This window comes from Myodes glareolus, chromosome 9 (assembly GCF_982192425.1).
Source record: "Myodes glareolus chromosome 9, mMyoGla1.1, whole genome shotgun sequence".
NCBI classification, from domain to species: domain Eukaryota; kingdom Metazoa; phylum Chordata; class Mammalia; order Rodentia; family Cricetidae; genus Myodes; species Myodes glareolus.
In genome coordinates, this window is record NC_142034.1 from 94,412,912 (window position 1) to 94,432,890 (window position 19,979).

General features: G+C 49.3%; 2 protein-coding genes and 1 non-coding gene across 7 annotated transcripts in view; 1 reads left to right on the forward strand and 2 right to left on the reverse strand.

Moving 5' to 3' along the window:
- Unkl (unk like zinc finger) overlaps positions 1-7,818 on the reverse strand; it is a 41,677-nt gene extending 33,859 nt beyond the window's left edge. For 4 of the 5 annotated variants that reach the window (XR_015003518.2, XM_085694768.2, XM_085694769.2 and 1 more), the window contains exons 1-2: positions 7,670-7,818; positions 6,521-6,730 (exon numbers count right to left, since the gene is read on the reverse strand). Coding sequence is in view for 3 of the 5 variants with exons in the window: in XM_085694768.2 (XP_085550894.1) it covers positions 6,521-6,730; positions 7,670-7,746 (287 nt within the window). In the remaining 2 variants the exon portion in view is untranslated. The remainder of the gene's footprint in view (positions 1-6,520; positions 6,731-7,669) is intronic. The other variant, XM_085694770.2, reaches the window with a different exon arrangement.
- Positions 5,837-5,943, forward strand: LOC125401877 (U6 spliceosomal RNA). Its single transcript, XR_007232475.1, has one exon. It is a non-coding gene; the product is annotated as a U6 spliceosomal RNA (small nuclear RNA).
- A 3,199-nt stretch (positions 7,819-11,017) lies between the features above and the next one.
- Positions 11,018-12,108, reverse strand: Uqcc4 (ubiquinol-cytochrome c reductase complex assembly factor 4). The gene is made up of 2 exons (XM_048436155.3): positions 11,958-12,108; positions 11,018-11,878 (listed from the first exon to the last, which is right to left on the reverse strand). Exons 1-2 carry the CDS (start codon positions 11,987-11,989, stop codon positions 11,491-11,493), a joined length of 420 nt encoding a protein of 139 aa, XP_048292112.1. The 5' UTR covers positions 11,990-12,108; the 3' UTR covers positions 11,018-11,490.
- Between the last annotated feature and the right edge of the window lie 7,871 nt (positions 12,109-19,979).

Consider the following 19,979-nt stretch of genomic DNA (forward strand, 5'->3'; position numbering starts at 1 on the left):
TGTAGGAAAATGAGGCCTGCTGCTCAGAAAAGGGAAAGAAGTAGGGTGTGGAAGCACTTGCCTTTAATTCCAACAACATGGAGGCTGAGGCAAGAGGACTGCCAAAGAGTCAATCCCACCTTGTATTCCCGAGTGAAAATCTGTCTTAACAACAAAATTACACCTAACTAAACCAAACTTTCAGTAGAGTTGCATCAAATTAATGAATTCAATTTTATTTGTATAAATAGGACAAACTGAAGTCTTTAGCCAACTACATCACTAGGGACAGAGTCTAAGTCAACAACAATCAGTTGGCACACGTGGGGGCTACCTGAACCTTCTCCATCCAAACAACCACAGGTACGATATACACTCCTGGTTCCCCAGAAGAGTCTTTGTCGCCTAGAGTTCAGAAAGGCATACTTCATGCCAAGAGGTACCGCACCTGGTCTCAGGTAAGAACGGAAGCTTCTATCCTGTGAGCCAGTCTCATTTTCCACCCCAGAAACTACCTCAAAAGAGAAGTCCTGGGTGTGGTTACACATGACTTTAATTCAAGCACTTGGGAGGCAGAGATAGGAGATCCTGTGGGTTTGAAGTAGGCCAGAGCCACATAGTAAGAAGATAAATGGATGGATGGATAGATACAGACAGACTGACTTACAGTGCTTGCAGCTCCAGGAGCACCCACGCTGGATGTGCACAGGCATGAATATAACCCCACTGCCTGCCCTAGATGCTGCTTAATGGGTGTGGGTCAACATGGATCCACCACTAGCTAATTAGTTGGTCAACCTAAGCAGGCCATGTGAAGACTGAAGGCCAATTCCCATTAGGGCAAGGAACATCACACATGACCCAAAGCAACCAATAGACGCCAATGTTGGAAAAATGTCATGCCCATCAGAAAAAATGGCAAGATGTCAGCCAGGATGGGATGAAGCAGGCAGTACTGTTTGGGACCAACCCCTCAAATGAAGTAGTTGGCTGGGGTCCAGTAGTTGCTCAAGGAGTATTAGAGGGGAGGACAGGCTGAATAGGGGTCATAAGAGGAAGCAGTACGGAGGTGACCACCAACAAGGAAAGAGTGCAGCAAGAATCTTAACGAGACTGTTTGGCAGCAAGCTTCCCAAAGAGCACGTGCGTGCGTGCGTGCGTGAGTGTGTGTGTGTGTGTGGACAAGGGAGTGCTGGAAGGACTCCAAGGGGAGAGATGGTACCGGGGAAGGGGGGTGCTCATCGAGGTTGGTGACAGTGCGGAAACCAGAAGGAAAGAGTGAGGGTAGAGGAGGGCTACTGAAGTGCTGCCCATCTAGAGGTGCCCACCCCCCTAGAGCAGACCCAGAGTCCTGGATGGGCTCAGCCACCATCAAGACTAACTGGATGCTCACTTTACCACACACTGGCTAAAGAGGCTTTGCACTTAGAAACGATGTTTTAAAATAATGGATTTGTGAGTCTAGGCATGAGGCTCAGAGGTAAAGCCTAGCTTTCTTGAGGACCTAGGCACTATTTCCCATAGTATACAAACAATAAATGCTTATTGTTTGACAGTACTATGCCAAAAATAAAGAATTTCAAGACCCTGAAATAGAGGAAAAGTCCCCACCATCAATACTCTGGAAAGTACTATCTAATTTACCATTTCTATGGCAACCCTGCATGAACCAGAATATGCAATTATTAATAAGATAAACGACAGCCATTCCACATGTGCAGCGATGGGGAAGCCCTTCTCAGTAATTACTAAGCAAAGACTCCCAGCGGAGGCAGTCTGTCAAATGCTTCCGGAAGAGCAACTCATCCCATGTGCTCGAGATAAATTACAAACAAAAGTCTTTCCTAAGACATATCTGACCCTTTTTAGGCACACATGCCCACAGAACATATCCCCAACTGAATGGCAAGCATCTGGACAAGTCCCACTTAGGTTTCCTAATGATAAACTACAAGCTACTAACCCTGAATGATAGTTGGCATATCAGTAACGACTGCATATGGTTAATTACCCCTTGGACACAGCTAAAGAACACCTGGAAGTTGGTGTTCACTGAAGTTCACCTCATTCCATTAAGAACGGACACACCAGGCAGGAGGTGGTGGCACACGCCTGTAATACCAGAACTTGCGAGGCAGAGGCAGGCAATCTACAGAGCTACATGCCCTGAGTGCCCAGCAGTGACATGCTCCAATAACCAAGACCACCAAACTGCCCGAGACAGGCTTTATTTCTTTTTTTTTAAAAAAAAAAGATTTATTTATTTATTCTGTATGCATGCCAGAAGAGGGCACCAGATCTCATTATAGATGGTTGTGAACCACCATGTGGTTGCTGAGAATTTAACTCAGGACCTCTGAAAGAACAGCCCGTGCTCTTAATCTCTGACCATCTCTCCAGCCTCTATTTCTCTGCTTTTTAGATTTATTTTATTGTATGTGTATGAGTATTTTGCCTGTGTGTATATCTGTGTACCATGTGTGTACCTGGCACCTGCAGACTTCAGAAAAATGTCGATTCCCTGGGCCTGGAGTCATAGGTGGGTTGTTGGCTGCCATGTGGGTGCTGGGAACTGAGCCCAAGTCATCTATAAGAGCAGCAAGTGCTCCTAACCCCTAAGCCAACCCTCCAGCCTAATGCTTTCTTTTTACAAATTAAAATTATCACTGGTGAATTCTATAAGATAGCCCCAGGCCATACTCTAGGGCACCGTTTGTCTCATGAATTCCAGCTCTAAACTCAGGTAGCAGCAGCCCCAAGGTGACCAAGAGATCATGTAAAATTGGGAACTGAGGCCACGTCTTAGCCTGAGAGTCACCTGTCTTCTGAGGACATGTTCGAAGGAGCCAGTTCAAAAGGAATTAAATTAAATACCACAAGTATCTTTAATCCTAGTACTTAGGAAGCAGAAGCAGGTAGATTTCTGTGAGTTCGAAACCAGGCCAGCCAGGGCTACACAAATTATGTCTAGGAAAAAAAAAATTACTGCTGGGTGGTGGTGGTGCACACCTTTAATCCTAGCACTTAGGAGGCACAGACAGACAGATCTCTTGAGTTTGAGGACAGCTTAGTCTACAGAGTGTGTTCCAGGAAAGTCAGGGCTACACAGAGAAACCCTGTCTCAAAACAACAACAACAACAAATTACTATACGTATTTAGAGTGTGTGTGCCAGCATGCACATATACAACAGCATATGTATGGAAGCCAGAGTATAATTTGTGTGAGTTTTCTTCTTCCATTACGTGAGTCCCAGGAATAAAACTGAAACCATCAGGCTTGGCAGCTAGTGCCTTTACCCAGTGAACCATGTTGCTGGCTCTAGAACATTACAGTAACTGAAGCTCAGCAGGTTGTACTATTTATCTAGTTCACCCCTCAAGCTACATTAACAGCAGCAATATATCCACTAAAAACCTTTCTGTGAGGGGCTAGAGAGATGGCTCAGCAGTTAAGATCATGTACTGCTCTTCCTAGGTTCAATTCCCAGCACCCATATGGCAGGTCACAACTTGTCTGTAACTCCACTTCCAGCGAACAGGACACCCATAGCAAAACACCAATGCACATAAAATGAAAATAAACACATTTAAGAAAAAAAAATGATAAAAAAGAGCATATACTGCTCTTGCAGAGCAGCTAAGTTGAGCTTCCAGAACTCACAGTGAGTAATTCACAACTATCTGTAACTCCAGCTCCAGGAGGATCTTCCCGCCTTTGTGAGCATCTGAATTTACATGTGTACAAAGTGCGCGCGCGCGCACACACACACACACACACACACACACACACACACACACCTACCTCTGAGCAGGAAGCAGCTACCCCAAAACTGCCCAAAGGACAAACAAAGGACAAAGGTGTTAGTGCATGCCTTTAGGTGGCAGAGTTAAGTGGATGGATCTCCATGAGTTCAAGGTCAGCCTGGTCTACAGAACAAGTTCCAGGAGAGCCAGGGCTACAGAGAGAAACCACGTAAACCAAAACTAGAACCAACCAACCAAACCAAAGAAAAACAAAGGATGGAACTGGAGATGGAGAGATGGCTCCGAAATTAAAAGCACTGGCTACACTCCCAGGGGACCCAGGTTCAACTCCTGGCACCCAAAAGGCAGCTCACAACTCTGTAACCCCAATTCCAGGAGATCTGAAACTGTCACCACAGACACGCACGCAGGCAAAACACCAATGCACCATAAAAAAGAAAAAAGAAAAGCTGAGCAGTGGTGGCGCATGACTTTAATCCCAGCACTCAAGAGACAGAAGCAGGTGGATATCCGTGAGTTTGAGGCCAGCCTGGTCTACAAGAGCTAGTTTCAGGACAGCTAGGACTGTTACACAGAGAAACCCTGTCTTGAAAACAAAACAAAAAAGAAAAAGAAAAAGAAAAGAAAAGCACAATGCCAAGTGTGACAGTACCTGTAATCCAGCCTTGGGAGAATAAGGCAGGAGAATCAGAGTTGAAAAATCAGCCCATATTACATAAAAAGAATCCTATTAAAGGAATAAGTAAGTAAGCATGTATGCTTTTGATCCCAGCACTCAGGAGGCAAACTCAAGCAATTACTGGAAGTTAGAGGCCAGCCTGGTCTACACAGTAAGTTTCAGGCCATTAGAGACTCTGAAGGAAGCTAGGGATATGGATCAGTGGGAGAGGGTTGGCCCTTGGGTTCTTTCTCTCCCTAGTAACAAATATATGAAAACAGCCATATTTCCTCACATCCAACAAAGAACAAAAAAGAACCTCCAGCACCACAATTCTGTATGACTATTACGATGACTTCTCAGGTGCCAGATCCTCTGACGTGTCAAGAGATTAGGTCTTCAAGACAGAGACTGACCTCACAGACAGGAAGCGGCTACCCTGCCCCCACATCCCCAAATTGCCCAAAGGACAGAGGTGACACCTCTTGATACTATGTTCCACCTCCCTCTGAACACAATGAAGACATTTGGGGCTGGAGAGATGGCTCAGTCAGTAAGACGCTTGCCTTGCAGATATAAAGAACTAAGTTTGATCCCTAGAACCCCCAGAAAGAAAGGAAGGAAGGAAGGAAGGAAGGAAGGAAGGAAGGAAGGAAAGAAAGGGAATGAAAAGAGAAAAAAGGAAAAAAAAAGGCAGGGCACAGTGGCACATACTCGCAATCCCAGAGATAGAGAGGCAAAGACAGGCAGTCCCTAGCGCTTGCTTGCTAGCAGACCAGCGAACTTAACCCATTTAACCAGCTCCAGGACAATGAAAGCCTTTTTGTTTGTTTGTTTTATTTTTGTTTTTTGAGACAGAGTTTCGCTGTAGCTATCAAGCCTGTACTGGAACTAGCTCTTGTAGACCAGGCTGACCTCGAACTCACAGGGATCCGACTGCTTCTGCCTCCCGAGTGCTGGGATTAAAGGCGTGTGCCAACACTGCCCTGATGAAAGACTCTTTTTCAAAACAAAGTAATGAACACATATGAGACTGACCTGCAAACTCCACTCTGTGAATGCCCAAGAGTATGAGCACCCACAGACACTCTGTACCTGCACACGTAAGCACACATGCACAGACACACAAGACATCTATTCATAATACCATTAGGAAACCAATAAAATATAAACCAACCCAAGCAAAACCTTGATTTATTAAAATTTGAAAGTGTTACATAAATGTCAATGTACAAATAAAACAATTTTCCTTTTTTTTTAATATAAAGAATGAACTGGGAGGGTAGCTCAGTGGTAAAGACCTTGCCTAGCATATGCAGGGCCATGGGTGTCATTTCATACCCAGTACATTATTAATAATAAAAGGTAAAATCATCCCATGAATCCTTATCAGAGTAACAATTCTGCTCCCCTTCTATAAAATACGCAGGTAAGTGCTTGCTTCGGCAGCACATATACTAAAATTGGAATGACACAGAGAAGACTAGCATGGCCCCTGTGCAAGGATAACACGCAAATTTATAAAACGTTCCACTTTTTTTTTTGTGGTCAGGATGTAAAACAAAACAAAACAAAAGAAAAGAAAAATGCACAGTAAGCAGCAAGGAAACATTCCATGCTTACATGTAAGCAAGTACTCGACTGAAAAGCAACTGGTCACACAAAATCCTTTTAAATCAGGTAGCTGCAAAACTCCGGCCAATTTTAAAGTAGAGCATTGGGAGGAATAAGGGTGGAAAGTGAATCAAAATCAGTTTGAATTACCGAAGATTCCCCCTACAACACACTAGGGAACTAGCCTAAAAATGGGGAGAAACACACACACACACACACTCTGCGAAGCCCTGGAAAACCTGAGTAAAAATGAGGTTCCCCTCTACAGGTAGCAGATATTAAAAAGAACTAAAAAGCCAGCATAATGGCGCACATCTTCAACCCCAGCACCTGGTGAGCGGGGGCAGGAGGATCTGAGTCCGAGGCCAGCTTGGTCTACAGAGTGTTCCAGGACAGCCAGGGCTACATACAGATCTTGTCTCAACACAAAAACCAGGAACCTCAAGAACCTGTTGACCTGTCCTGGGGAAAGGCCAGCAGCCACCCACGGGAGCCCCACTTACTCGTCGCCGTCAGGACACAGGCCGGTGGCCTCATCGTACTTGGAGCAGTAAACGTCCGGGCTGTAGTTGAAGGTGCCATCCCGCCGTCGGAGCGGTCTGCGCCGACGCTGATTTAGGAAATGCCAATGGAAACAGGTGAACGGCCTGTGCTGGCTGCACTTATGCTGCAAAAACAGGGAGCACTGCTCTGTCCTAAACTCCTTTAGATACCTAAAAAGACAAACAGCGTTGCGGGCCGCAGCCGCCGCCGGCTGGAGGCCCCTGGGACGCGGCGGGGCAGGGTCCCAGACACGAAGCCCACCGCCCACCTACCGCCCGAGTCCATCTGACTTCCACGGCCTGGTACCCTCCCCTTTCCACGGGCACAGTCCCTGGACCCCAGGCGCCATTCCCCAACTCAGAGACCAGGTAACTCCAAACAGATTCTCAGTCCCTTGACCCCAAATACCACTTCCCAGTCCCCAGATAAGATCTCCCAACTCAAGACGCACACCTCCTCCGAGCGTGTCACCCCAAGTCCGATCCCAGATAACTCTACACAACTAGATCCGCCCCCTTCAACACAGTCCCTGACCCCAGGCGCCACCTCTCAATCCCCAGACCCCGTCAACCGACTCCCGCGCAACTCCCTTCTCGGGTTCCAGATGGACTGCAAGCTCCACCCGCCCACACCAAGCGCAACCCCTCTTCTGCGCCGCAGAAACGACCCCCAGGCTCACAGTCCAAGCGTCCATCCGACCCTAGGTGCGACTCCGCCTCCAACCCAGAGGCCACCCCAGACCCTGGGCGCCGCCTCTCAAGCTCGGGCGACGAGTGCCCGCGTCCGGGTGGTCGTGCGTCCACCTCCAGCCCAGGCGCGGCCCTGAGCTCGGAACGCAGGCGCTGTTCCCAGACTCCAGCCTGGCGCACAGGGTGGCGGGAGACCAGAAGCAAGCCCAGCCCCCAGGCCAGTGGTCGCCGAAGACCCCGGGCGCCACCTCTCCACCTCAGGCGGCGGCCCGCGCCCGGACGGCGTGACCCGCAAGGGCTGGTGGCGGGGGCGCGGGCGGGGCGCACCCTCAGCGGCGACACCCGGGCCCGGGGCGCGCGCGAGCCGCTCCCCTGCGCCGCGGCGTCCCGGAGGCCACGGGCCGCAGCCCAGGCACTGACCTGTAATGGGTTGGTTTCTCGGTCTGCGGGGGGGACCCGCTCAGCGACGCCGCCGCCGCTTTCGAAACCGACGGCATTTTCAGTCAAAACAATGCAGCGCGCATGCGCCGCGCCGGCGCCCCCGGATCTCCCCCCGCACCCAGCCCCCTGCGCCCCCCGCCGCGCCGGCCACACCCCCGGGCACGCCGCGCCGGCCACGCCCCCGTCGACCCCTAGCCCACGCGCGCTGTGCGGCGGGGGCGACACGCAGAACCTACGGTCCCCCTACGGCAGCAAGTTATGGGCGCAAAGCAGGACACGCCCGTTGTTGTAGAGTCCCTTCGCTGGCCTCTGGGTCCAGCGCCGTGGGCCGGTGTTGGGACGCGAGGGCTGCAGGTGGGCACAAGCTTCTTTTAGCTAGAAAAGGTGTATAATTAGACCGTGGCGATGGTCGCCCCTTTATCAGGAAATTTTGAGTTTAAGGATGGGCCGAGTGTGAATTCTCTGAGATGCTTTTTTAAAAAGCTTTGTGTTTTAAAAGGTTGGCAGATGAGCGCCTAGGATAAAGGATGTACAGGGTGGTCAGGAATGACGGATTCACGGTGCTGGATGCACGTTGTGGGCTGGGCTCCGCAGGTGCTAGGATGAATTCGGGGAAGGGAGAACCCAGGGCTAGCATTCATTAGCATGTAACTGTGTGGCAAGAGACATCGTAAATGCAAGTCCTCTGAAAGGAAAAGCTGGAAAGCAATTGATCCTCCTGCTTACAGAAAATAATCTGTCCCATTTCGAGGAACACCGATCCGAAACATGAACAAAGATAATATGGCCCAGATATGTTAGTGACATTTTAAAATACGGAAAAAGTAAAATTATCACTTGCTGGTAGGGTGACTGACTTCTTCCGTGGCATTCTGCAGACAATTTGCTTGAAACTTTTTGGTAGCTTGTTTTGGTTGTGGTGTTAGAGGTAGAACGCAGAGCCTTGTGAACGCTAGCCAAGCACTCCACCACTGAGCATTATCCCTAGCCCACAAAACCTGAAATTAACTTTTTTTAAAAAAGGAAGATGTGGTTGCACAAGCATGTAATCCTCACACTCAAGAGGTGGAGATAGTAAGTCTAGGCCAGCCCTGGATATACAAAAAGCAAAACCCGGCAGGGAGGTGGTGCCTTACTCCTTTAATCCCAGCACTGGGGAGGTAGAGGCAGACAGATCTCTGTGAGTTTGAGGCCAGCCTGGTCTACAAGAGCTAGTTCCAGGACAGGCTCCAAAAGATAGAAACCGTGTCGCAAAAAACAAACAAAAAAACCAAACCAAAAAAAAAAAAAAAAAAAAAAGCAAAACCCAGGACCAGGAACATTGTCATTTTAAAATAGATGAAACAGAACAAGAGGGAAGGACAGACCTACAGAGGAATAAACATATCTCAAAGATTGCTGAGGAGTGGGGAAATGAAAACTAGATCACCTGTGGTGCCCACATAAGACCTAAAAGTTTCCTTTTCATTTTTTATTTATGAGGGGAGGGCAGGATTGAGACAGGGTTTCTCTGTAGGTTTGGAGCCTGTACTGGAACTAGCTCTTGTAGACCTGGCTGGCCTCGAACTCACAGAGATCCGCCTGCCTCTGCCTCCTGAGTGCTGGGATTAAAGGCACGTGCCACCAGTGCCTGGCTAGAAATTTCCTTTTTATTGAAGCTGTTATCCAGGGCTAGAACTAATGGGAAAAACAAAACAAGTTTTTCTCTGTGTGTAATAGCTCACTTTTTGGGAGACTGCCCAATACTACTGAGACCGTCCATTTTTAAGAGCTTACAAAAAGTGACTGTTGGGGCTGGAGAAATGACTCAGTGGTTACTGGCTCCTCTTCCAGAGGACCCAAGGCCAGTTCCCAGGACCCATTATCAACTCACAGCCAAAACTCCGGTTCCAGGGACTGACACCCTCTTCTGACCTGTATGGGCACCAGGCAAGCATGTGGTACACATACATACATATATCATACACATAAAATAAACCTAATTTTTAAGTGGCTGTTAGGTTAACTTCTTTCCCTTTGAAAGAACATGTTGTATGTAATCGTTTCTTTCTGCCTAACGGTTTATCTACCTCATGTGCATGCAGCAGTCACCTGTGCTGGCTCATATTTGCAGGGCCTCTCCCTAGCCGATGTTTACTGGGCACTTACCCAGAGAAGTCATCAGGCTGAGCACCTTAGGGAGCACAAAAGCTACAGCCAACCTGGTCTACAAAACAAGTTCCAGGACAGACAGGGTTCCCGAGAAACCCTGTCTCAAAATACAAAAACAACAACAAAAAACACAAAACAAAACAGATGTTTAAGTGTGCCCACTGTGCCAAACAGCCAAAGCTCTCCCTTGCTCGTGAGTTCAACTACGCACATCACAGGGGAGACGTGACCAGCCTAGTCTAGCTGCACTGTGGGCCTGCTGCATGGAATGCGACCTTTAAAAAAATTGTTTACTGCATATGAGTGTGCTATCTGCATGTTCACCTTTACACCAGAAGAGGGCATCGCCTCCTACTACAGCCACCATGTAGGTGCTGGTACTTGAACTCAACATCTCAGAAAGCTCAGCAGAGCCATCCCTCCAGCCCCTGACATTTCTTTTCTTCTTTTTTTCAAAAACAATTCCGTGAGCTGCGAACAGACAGAGCTCAGTGGTAGGCTAGCATGCTAAATTCCTGGGTTCAACCCCCAACACTGATAAAAAGGCAGAAACAAAAACTCACTGTGTCATTGAAAAATAATTTTGTTTCTTGAGACAGCATCTCCCTCTGTAGCCCAGGCAGACCTCAAACTTAGGATCCTCCTGCCTCAGTCTTCTAAGTGATGGGATTACAGGCATTCACTACCACTTCTGGCAAGCACTGGTTTTTGTTTTGCTTGGTTTTAGGTTCTCAAATGGAAGGGAAAAAAAAAAAAACAGAAAAAGTTAACTGCTTGACCTAAGAAATTACTCCTTTTAAAAACAAGATCAAGATGCACGCCTTTAATACCAGCACTCAGGAGGCAGAGGCAGGTGGATCTCTGAGTTCGAGGCCAGCCTGGTCTACAAGAGCTAGTTCCAGGACAAGCTCCAAAGCTACAGGGAAAACCTGTCTCAAAAAACCAAAAAAACAAGATGCCATAGGTCCTGGTACACATCTTTAATCCTATCACTAGAGAGCTGAAGGCAGAGGCAGGCAGATTTCTGGCTGAAGTGAGGCTAGTTTACACAGCTAGTTCCAGACCAGCCAGAGCTATACAGAGAGACTCTGTCTCAAAACAAACAATCGAAAATCAATCACCACCACGACCACCAAAAAAAAAAAACAAAAACAAAAAAAACACTTGATGCAAGAGGAGGGGAGAATTGTGTTCATTAAGCTTTACCAAATGTATTTTCCATTTGTTAGTATTTAAAGTAGCTTTTAAAGTAGCTTCTACTGATGTTGTACACACCGTGGCAAAATACAAAGTGTAAAACTTCTGCAGTTATTCTGTCTCAGAAAGCAAATGAACTGCAGGTAACATCCCCACCGGAACTGCTCTGGAAACATGATTAGGCTGTACAAACACATCACAAATTCAACAGCGCACGGTGCAGCCAAAACCTTTTCTATGAACCTCAAAAGTCCTTTGGATGTAATCACTGGGCATTCATGTCTGGCAAGGGTCAGATTTCGAGCCCCCAATTCCGTGCTGTGTTCTCGCGTCTCAGCGCCATCCAAGTCCTTTAAAAGCATCGAAGACGCACGCAGTACCAGGTCAGAAATCGCCAAACTTGACAACGAAACAGAAGGACGGCTGCCTGTTTCTTTCCTCAGCAGGAACCGTTACGTTCTAAATTCGTAGAAAGTCGGAGCTTCAGGCTCCTCCAGACGATCGTCTGACTCCTCCTCGTCCTCCTTGTCTACCTCTCCCAAAACCTCTCTCAACCACTGGTCCGTGCTGGTCTCCTGCCTCAGATAGCACCAGAGGATCAGAACTGTGAGGCTGAAGGTGATCGGCAGCACTTTCCACCAGGGCCGTTGCTGCTTCTTCCCCAGGGAATGCTCCACCGTCCAGCGGTCTGGGGTGGCACTGCTGGAGGAAAATTGGATGGGGAGGTTGGGGTCTTCCTCCTCCTCTTCCCTGTATGTGGGTCGGGCTGGAGACCGGCCAGGGGGCGGCGGATGCAGGCTTCGCGAGGCCCAGCCCACGAGTCGCAGAGCCCGGACCGCTCTGGAAAAGAGTCAGGAGTAAGCGTCCCGCGGCCTCGGCCGCCTCCCGCCCTAGCCCACCAGAACCTCACAGCGCTCACCCCGCAGCCCGCGAACACAGGACACCGTTCATAGCGACCTCTGCTCGCACTCTGCGGCGCACAGCGCTTTCGTTACTTCCGTCGCATAAAACCGGAAGCCGAACTTCACATCGCCTCTTTTGCACGACTACACAACGTGTGTCCCCCGCCGCACAACGGAAATGACGTGTTTCCTGCCGCGAGCTCTTCCGTCCCGGGTCCCGCCCAGGTGACCTGCCGGCTTTCATGTTTGTGTAGTTCTCAGTCTCTCCTTAAAGACTTGAACCTACGGGGACGCTCTCGGAAGACCCAAGGGCTGATCAGTCTGATGCCCGCGATGCCCACAGACTTGAGAACCCTTGGCATCTTCTGTCTTCTCTCCAGGACCATCATACGGAAGTGATTTGGTGGTCCCTTTTCTCCAGAAGCGCGTCTTCCATCCGGGCTCTCAACCTCTTGCTTGGCCATGTCTCCGATGCCAGCTACAACCGCCTCAGTTATGCCCTCAGGCCCGAAGCTGGGAAGCCTTCGCACCGTAGACGCCACCGGCCAGGCCGTCCCCTCGAAAGGACGTATGGGGCATCACATTCACCTAAACTACCCCAGGTTCCCAGACTTCATTTGCCCTCAGGGAGAATGGAAATGGCTCTGTGTAGACCACAGGATGTCCAGACCCTGAATAACGTACCAGCCCACAAGGAGACACTCCTGGAACGACACCCCGTGCCTCTCCAGTGTGTGCCTGGCGTTTTGAGCTGGGAGCTGATTGAGGCTCGATGTATCTTCAGAATCAGCTCTAGCCAGGCAAACTTGTAATCCCAATACAGGAGGCAGAGACAGGAGGATCACCGGTTTCAGGCCAGGTTGGGCTACATAGCTAGAACACCAACCCAATTTAAAATACAAAATCAAAATCAAGAAACAGAATCAGCCCTGACAGTGTCTTCTGTGTACCTACTACCTATACTGTTGTATCACACCGGGGTAGGAGGTACAACACCCACTAATGGCAGTCACTCTGGATATGTTCTTTGTTTGTATTGTTTTTCAAGACAGAGTTTCTCTGTGTAACAACCTTGGGTGCCCTGGAACTAGCTCTATAGCCTGGTCTTGTACTCACTGAGATCCATCTGCCTCTGCCTCCCAAGTGCTGGAATTAAAGGCGTGTGCCACCACTGCCTGGCCTGGATTTCTTCTTGATCTGTGAACCAGTCACAAAAAATGTCAGTGCCTCCCCTTCTGTCTCATGGGTCAGACAGCTGTGAGTTCCAGAAATCTAGGACCCTTTCTGGGCGAGCAGAGTCCCCATGCTTTTATTTGTCTCAGGGGATAGTGTCTGAAAGCACCAGAGCATGGAAAGGGAGAAATTAGGAAGATGACTCTTCAGCCCGGCTGCTAACAATGCATCCTGCTGGAGGGAGGCCCATTTTTTTGTTTGTTTGTTTGTTTGTTTTTTTTTTTTTTTTTCGAGACAGGGTCTCTCTGTAGCTTTGGTGCCTGTCCTGGAACTAGCTTTTGTAGACCAGGCTGGCCTTGAACTCACAGAGATCCACCTGCCTCTGTCTTCCGAGTGCTGGGATTAAAGTGCCACCACCGCTTTGGGAGGCCCATTCTTACACAGCAGTCCTGAGGAGGTGGAAGGTGCCTTCACTGGGCTGCAGAGGAGAGCCACAACCCCTCAAGTGCAGCAACCTAGTTCCTGAAGACATGACGATCACCTCTGAACACTCAGGCCCACTAACCTGTCTTCACTTGAAACTCCTCTGCTAGAGGGTTGAACTTAAACTTCTCCACCCAGGGAAAAAGGACCTGAAATAAGTTAGATCCAGAACTTGGAGGGAAATTTGCACCAGTTTCAACTGAGAGATTAGTGGGCCACCTGTAAACCTACGTGCTTTGTTCCCTCCGAATAAGGAAGGCTGGGACCTTGTGACCTGGGTTTTGCTCTCCTTTTGCTCACGGTCTCCCTCCTTGGGCAGCACACTCCGTCTGTGATGCTGAAGGTGACCTCAGCTTTTGATTACTTACCGTTTTATGGGCAAAAGAGGGACCTGGGAGCTGTAATCTACCCCAGAATGGAACAAAATCAAGAGCCTCCTTGTGGCCTGAAGTATGCTGTTTTCCTGTGCCCACTTAATAGTGGGGAAAGCTTCACACTCATGTTCTTGCCCAAGGCACCCTCTCTGTGTTAGAGCTGGAGCAATACCAGAGATGTTGGAGCCCAGCAACACCTGTGAGTCCTCCCCATGCCGAGAGGCCCAACCCAGGACCCTGGCTAAGAGCTGCTGTGTCAACAGAGGCACCTGTCTGCCTAGGTCCTCCTCCCCGTGTCCTGCCCCACCTGTTCTATCACAGAACCCCACACTACGACACCACTCTCTTGGCAAAGACTTAGCAGCACCTAGGGACTTAACTATAGGTAATGTGCAAGCTGAGGGGTGGGATGGGGTGGCCTCCTGAAGGTAGTAAAGCTCTAGAGGTCCTAAGGTGTGAAGCCAGGGAGCCAGGCTCCTGGATGGATCTCTACAGGGAAGCCTACGAGCTGCCTAGAACAGCCCATGGGACTGAGTAAGGAGGTGGAACAAGAGTTAGAGTTTCACCCTGGGGTGAGCCCATCTCAGTCTCAGTGACTGTCTCAGAACAGAGACAGAAGTAGACATTGTAGGGCTGTGGGGGGACAGCTCAGTCTGTAAAGTCCTTGCCGTGCAAACATGAGGACCCAGTTTGAAACTTACCAGCCACATAAAAAAGTATATGTAAGCCAGGCACACCTTTAATCCAGACCATTAGGAATACATCCTCTTTTTTTTTCTTCTTTTTTTTTCGAGACAGGATTTCTTTGTGAAACAGTCCTGGCTGTCCTGGAACTCACTCTGTAGACCAGGTTGGCCTCAAATTCACAGAGATCCATCTGTCTCTACCTCCTAAGTGCTGGGATTAAAGGTATGCACCACCACTACCTGGTCTTACATCCTCTTTTTTAATTTTAAAATTTTTAAGTTGAGTTGTGATGGTACAAACCTTTAACCCCAGCACTCAGGAGGCAGAGGCAGTGGGATCTCTGTGAATTCAAGGCCATCCTCATCTACATAGTGAGTCCCATAAAGCCAGGGCTACACAGAGAACCCTGTCTTGAAAAAAAACAAAAAAATTGTCTATTTTATGTGTATGTGTTTTGCAATGAATGTATGTATGTGCCCTGCGTGTGTGCCTGGTTCCCATGGAAGCCAGAAGTGGATGCTGAGTCCCCTGAAACTGGAGCGAGGGATGGTTTCCAGCCACCATGTGGATGCTGGGAACAGAACCCAGGTCTTCTGTGAGAGCCGTGAGCATTCTGAACTGCTGTGCTGTCTCTGCAGCCCCACATGTCTGTTGTTCTAAGCCACCAAGTTTATGGCACTCAGTCACAAGACCCCAGCAACAGATACAAACACCACCTTCACATTACCTGCTCCTGAAGGCTTCTAGTCCAGGGCAGTGACCCCATTCCTCAGCCACCTGTTTCTGGAGCAACCATCCTCCAACACACTTCTTTGGAGGAACCACTCTTTCAGGAAGGTTCTGCTACAGGAGTCTGGCCAGGAAGCTGGAGAAGCAGTAGCCCTATAGTAGAAGCTCCAAAATGTGCTACATCACCATACTGTGTGTGGTGCCTTTGCCTCGCCCCTCAGGGGCATAAACCAACACCTCAACCCTCATTATTGCAAAGCACACAGAGAAATTTCACAGGAAGCCTAATGTCTCCCTAATGGGGAGGCAGAGGTGACAGCCGTCAGTATGCTTAATGGCAGGGTAATTTATTGTAGCTCCACTTAAGAGCTGACATATTGGAGCTATTGATTTTCCCAGGAAAATAGATAGCAGGTGCTGGGGGCAGGCAGGACTGTGTCTCTGTAAGAGCAGAGTCCTGCTCTCCCAAGGTCTGAGGCCTGACAGTGGGTGGGGACTGGTAGGGCAGGGGACAGTGGGGGGCGGGGGAGACATTTGCTGGGCCCAACCCAAAACATAGCCCAGTTAGGGAGCAGATGCTAAGACATATGCTTTAACCCTGGCCTCTCCGGGGTCCCAAAGTGGCAGGTGATTAGGCCAGGTTGACAGGGGCTTGGCCTGGCCTTGTCCACCCACTAATTGCCAGCTAGGCATGTGAGGTAACCATTCTAGGAAAGTGTGCAACCCACTGATCCAGAGTCCTCCAACCAAGCCTAGCCAGAAATAGAAGCTGGAGTCCAGCTATGGCGTGCAGGATACCTACCTGGTCTGCTGTGAACGTGGCTCACAACTCAGCAGTGGAAAAGAGGGTGACTCCCTAACCACACCCTTTAAATCTCCAGTTCTTCCCTCCATTGGCACGCTCAGTCTTCCCTACAAGATCCATTCCTTCTGCTTGGCCTTGGGCAGAAGCACCTTCCCTGATTTCCTCCCTCAGGCCTCCCATCCCTATGCTAAGTCCCATAGGCCCCTCTTAGGCTTCTCTTCACAGACAACTATCTGCTCTGGCTTCCCCGCATTTTACAATCTTCCATCCTAGCTTGTATACATGTATGTATGATATGTATGTGCATGTGTAGTGGGGTGTGCATGTATGTGGGAATGGCATTTGTGAGTGTGCACATGTATGCAGAAGCCAGGGGGCAACTTTAGATGTGGCTTATCAGGTGCTGCTTACTTTTTAACTTTTACTGTTTGATATTTTACTGTTGCACTTATTTTTTTTTCATTTTTTTTGAGACAGGGTCTCTTTATGTAGTTCTGGCTTGTCTCACTACATTTGCCAGGCTAGCCATGAACTCAAAAAGATCTGCCTGGCTTTGCCTCCCGAGTGCTGGAATGAAAGTCTTGAGCCACCACACCCAGCCTTACCTTTTTATTTTATGACAATCCCATACTGGTGTGAAACTCAAGAAAGCTAGGTTAGCTGGGCAGTAGTGACACACACCTTTAATCCCAGCAATCTGGAGGCAGAGGCAGGTGAATCTCTGTGAGTGTAAGGCCAGCCTGATCTTTAAAGAGAGTTCCAGGACAGCCAGGACTATTAAACAAAGAAACCCTGTCTCAAAATATAAAACAAAACAAAACCCCCCCAAAACACACACACACACACACAAAGAAGACTAGGTTAACTAAATCCCAGGGTCCTCCTGTCTCTGCCTCCCTAGATATAAGATTACAATCATGGACCCCACCACAGCCAGCTTTTGACTCTGGAGTTCTTTCTCTTTTCCTTTTTATTTTTTGTTTTTTTCGAGACAGGGTTTCTTTGTGTTGCCCTGGCTATCCTGGAACTCACTCTGTAGACCAGGCTGACCTCAAACTCAGAGAGATCCACCTGTCTCTGCCTCCTGAGTGCTGGGATTAAGGGTGTGCGCCACCGCAGCTTGGCGGCTCTGGAGTTCTTGGCCTCACTTGAGCATGATCTCAACTAGGACATTGGTACAGGGGCTCCCCGTGCTGTGAGTCACAGGTTCCCAGAAATCCACTCAGTCCCATCTGCAGTCATGACTCTCACTGTGGTGTTCCTGTTCTACCAAAGCTTTTGATGTCAGCTGTGTGGCTTAGGTGGGAGTCCCAAGAATCCACCTAAGCTTGGAGTCCAGGAGAGTTTCACCAGCCTGAAATTGAGGTGTCAGGTGACATTCCAGAGACTGCAAGAAAAACTGGATTCTTTGTTTCCCAGATTCTGAAAGTTCCAGAATCCCTCAGTTCACAGCCCCGTTCCTTTATCTTCAAACCCACAGTGAAGCATCCGCTAGCCTCCATATGTGTCTGACCTACCCCCTCTGGGATGACTCTGGATGACCTTGGGGGTTCTAACTACTTGGCAGTGGCTGAGACTTCAGACTCTCTCCTCTGCTGGGACACTCTGCCTGCCTCAGTTTGCCCATCTACACCCCCTGCCTCACACCAAGTTCTTCCAAAGTCCAGTCTTTGATCACACAGGTGGGCCTTTCTCCAGGGCAGAATTGTGTCCTGTTTCCTCTCCTTGAAGCCCCCAGCCTGAGGCTCAGAAAGCGCAAGGGTTAACCAAGTGAGCCAGTGGCAACTTGCGCCCACAGCCTCAGTATGTCTTCCCGTCTCCAGGGCTGGTCCCTGTGCAATGCAGGCCACAACTCACATGCCCTTTTGGGTACTCTACCAAACTCTCTGAGACCCTGGCTACCTCTTCCCTGCTGGCTCAGCAAGGTGCAGGTATGCAGCTGTAGACCCCAGGCCCACCTGTCACTATTACGTCACCCACCTGTTTCCATCCCTTCCCTGGGCCAGCACGTTCTTCTCACCTCCAGCAGGAGAGGGTGATGTGGCTTCAGCTCGGAGCAACTACACACACATACCCCAACCCCATGCCTGGTTCTCCTGTGGGTTTAGGCTTCGGAGCGTGAGAAGGAAGCTGACTGAGGCTAAAGCAGTGCCACCCACAGCCAAGACTAGCGAGTGTTCTTAGACCCTGGAGTCTGACTTGGTCAGAAGTGGATGAAACCCAGAACAGCATGGACACCTAGAACCAGACCTAGCCAGGAACACTTCGTTCCACGGGAGAAGTCTCATCTGGTACTCACTGGGGCTATGCCCAAGTTTCTTGCCTAAGAAGAGGTCAGAACTGGCAGTCACTATGCCATCGCCTTCCCCGAGCCTGCCAGTGTCCTGTCAGGCCTATATGTGACCTGCTCCATGCTTCCCTTCTCCAGGACCCAGCTCCGGGCATACAACCCAGTCTTTAGATGTGGGCACCTTTCCAGACATCCATGCCAGGTGTCAGTCTTGTCCACTGGTTGTTTTGTCACAGGGTCTGATATAACCTAATGTGGCCTTGATCTTGCTAAGGATCGCCTCTTGATGCTGGGGTTATGGGCATGCACCGTCATGTCCAGTTTATATAGCACTGGGGATCTAACCCGGAGCTTCGGGCTCATTAGGCAAGCAGTCTCCCAAGCTCAGCACATCCCGAATTCAGTCCAGGGATTAGAGGGTCTCATCCTTAGGACTTTCATTCCCCTGTGGTTTGCCTATGCTGGGTGAGGGTCTTAACTACAGCGTCCAGGTGTACAGTATCTTCAGGGTTGGTTCCCTTAATCTCCTACTCTCCAGGAGTCACAGACTGACCGACGTCACCAAGTGTGAGCACAGGCGCAGGAAAAGGCTGAAGGCCAGTGTGCTGGAGTGTCAGATGACATAACCTAATCAGCCTGCATATTAGGGTCTCAAGAGTATCAAGAGGGTTACAATGGCTTGAAACCAAGGTGCTGTCCTTGCCTAAAGTGAGAGTGGTGTCTTGGAACAAGGAAGGACCCAGGGGAGGTAAATAGTATCCACGTTTCTCTTAACCACCTAGCCAGGTGAAGAGCTGAACTTAGAGACAATCAGCAAATGCTTTGGGCCCAAGATAGTGAAAGCATTGCTGTGATGAGCCACTTTCCTGTCCTTGGAACTAGCAGAGTCATAGCCGATGACACCTGAATTCACCGGGATCACATACTTCCTAGAGGGTACCTGAATCAGCTAGAATAGTGTTCCCACTAAATGCATGTCCACCCTAAGCCACAGGGTGTGAAGATATTTGGAAAAAGTCTTTGTTGGTGTGGCTACTGAAGCTGAGGATGTGCAGGACTCAGATGGCCCTGGCCCCTGGTGAACACCCTTGAAAGACTGAAAAGTTACCAGTCATGCACGGTGGTGCATGCTCACAATCCCCGCACTCAGTTGGCCACCAGTTTATGGCCGACATAGGCCATATAGCAAGACCTTGTCCCTTGCTGTGTGAAGATGACAGCACCGATGGTAATGACAGCTTCAAGACAAAGAACACCAAGAGGCCGGCAGCCCTAGGATCTCAACTTCCCACAAGAAACCAGCCTTGCTGACATCTCAGTTTGGATTCTGGCCTCCAGGAGGACAGAGAATAATTTCCTGTTGCTCTTGAACTACCCAATTTGGGATCAGCAATTAAAGAAGCCAGAGGAAGCTAATACACCACCAGAAAGGCCGAGAGCACTAGGAGGACCAGAGAGGACAGGCAGGCATTGGAGTCCCCCAAGTCCACTGAGGTGT

Coding starts and splice junctions, on each gene's coding strand:
- Uqcc4 (XM_048436155.3), bottom strand. CDS start 11,989: ATGAACGGTGTCCTGTGTTCGCGGGCTGCGGG. Junction 11,879..11,957: donor CTGTGTTCGCGGGCTGCGGG/GTGAGCGCTGTG, acceptor ACTCTTTTCCAG/AGCGGTCCGGGCTCTGCGAC.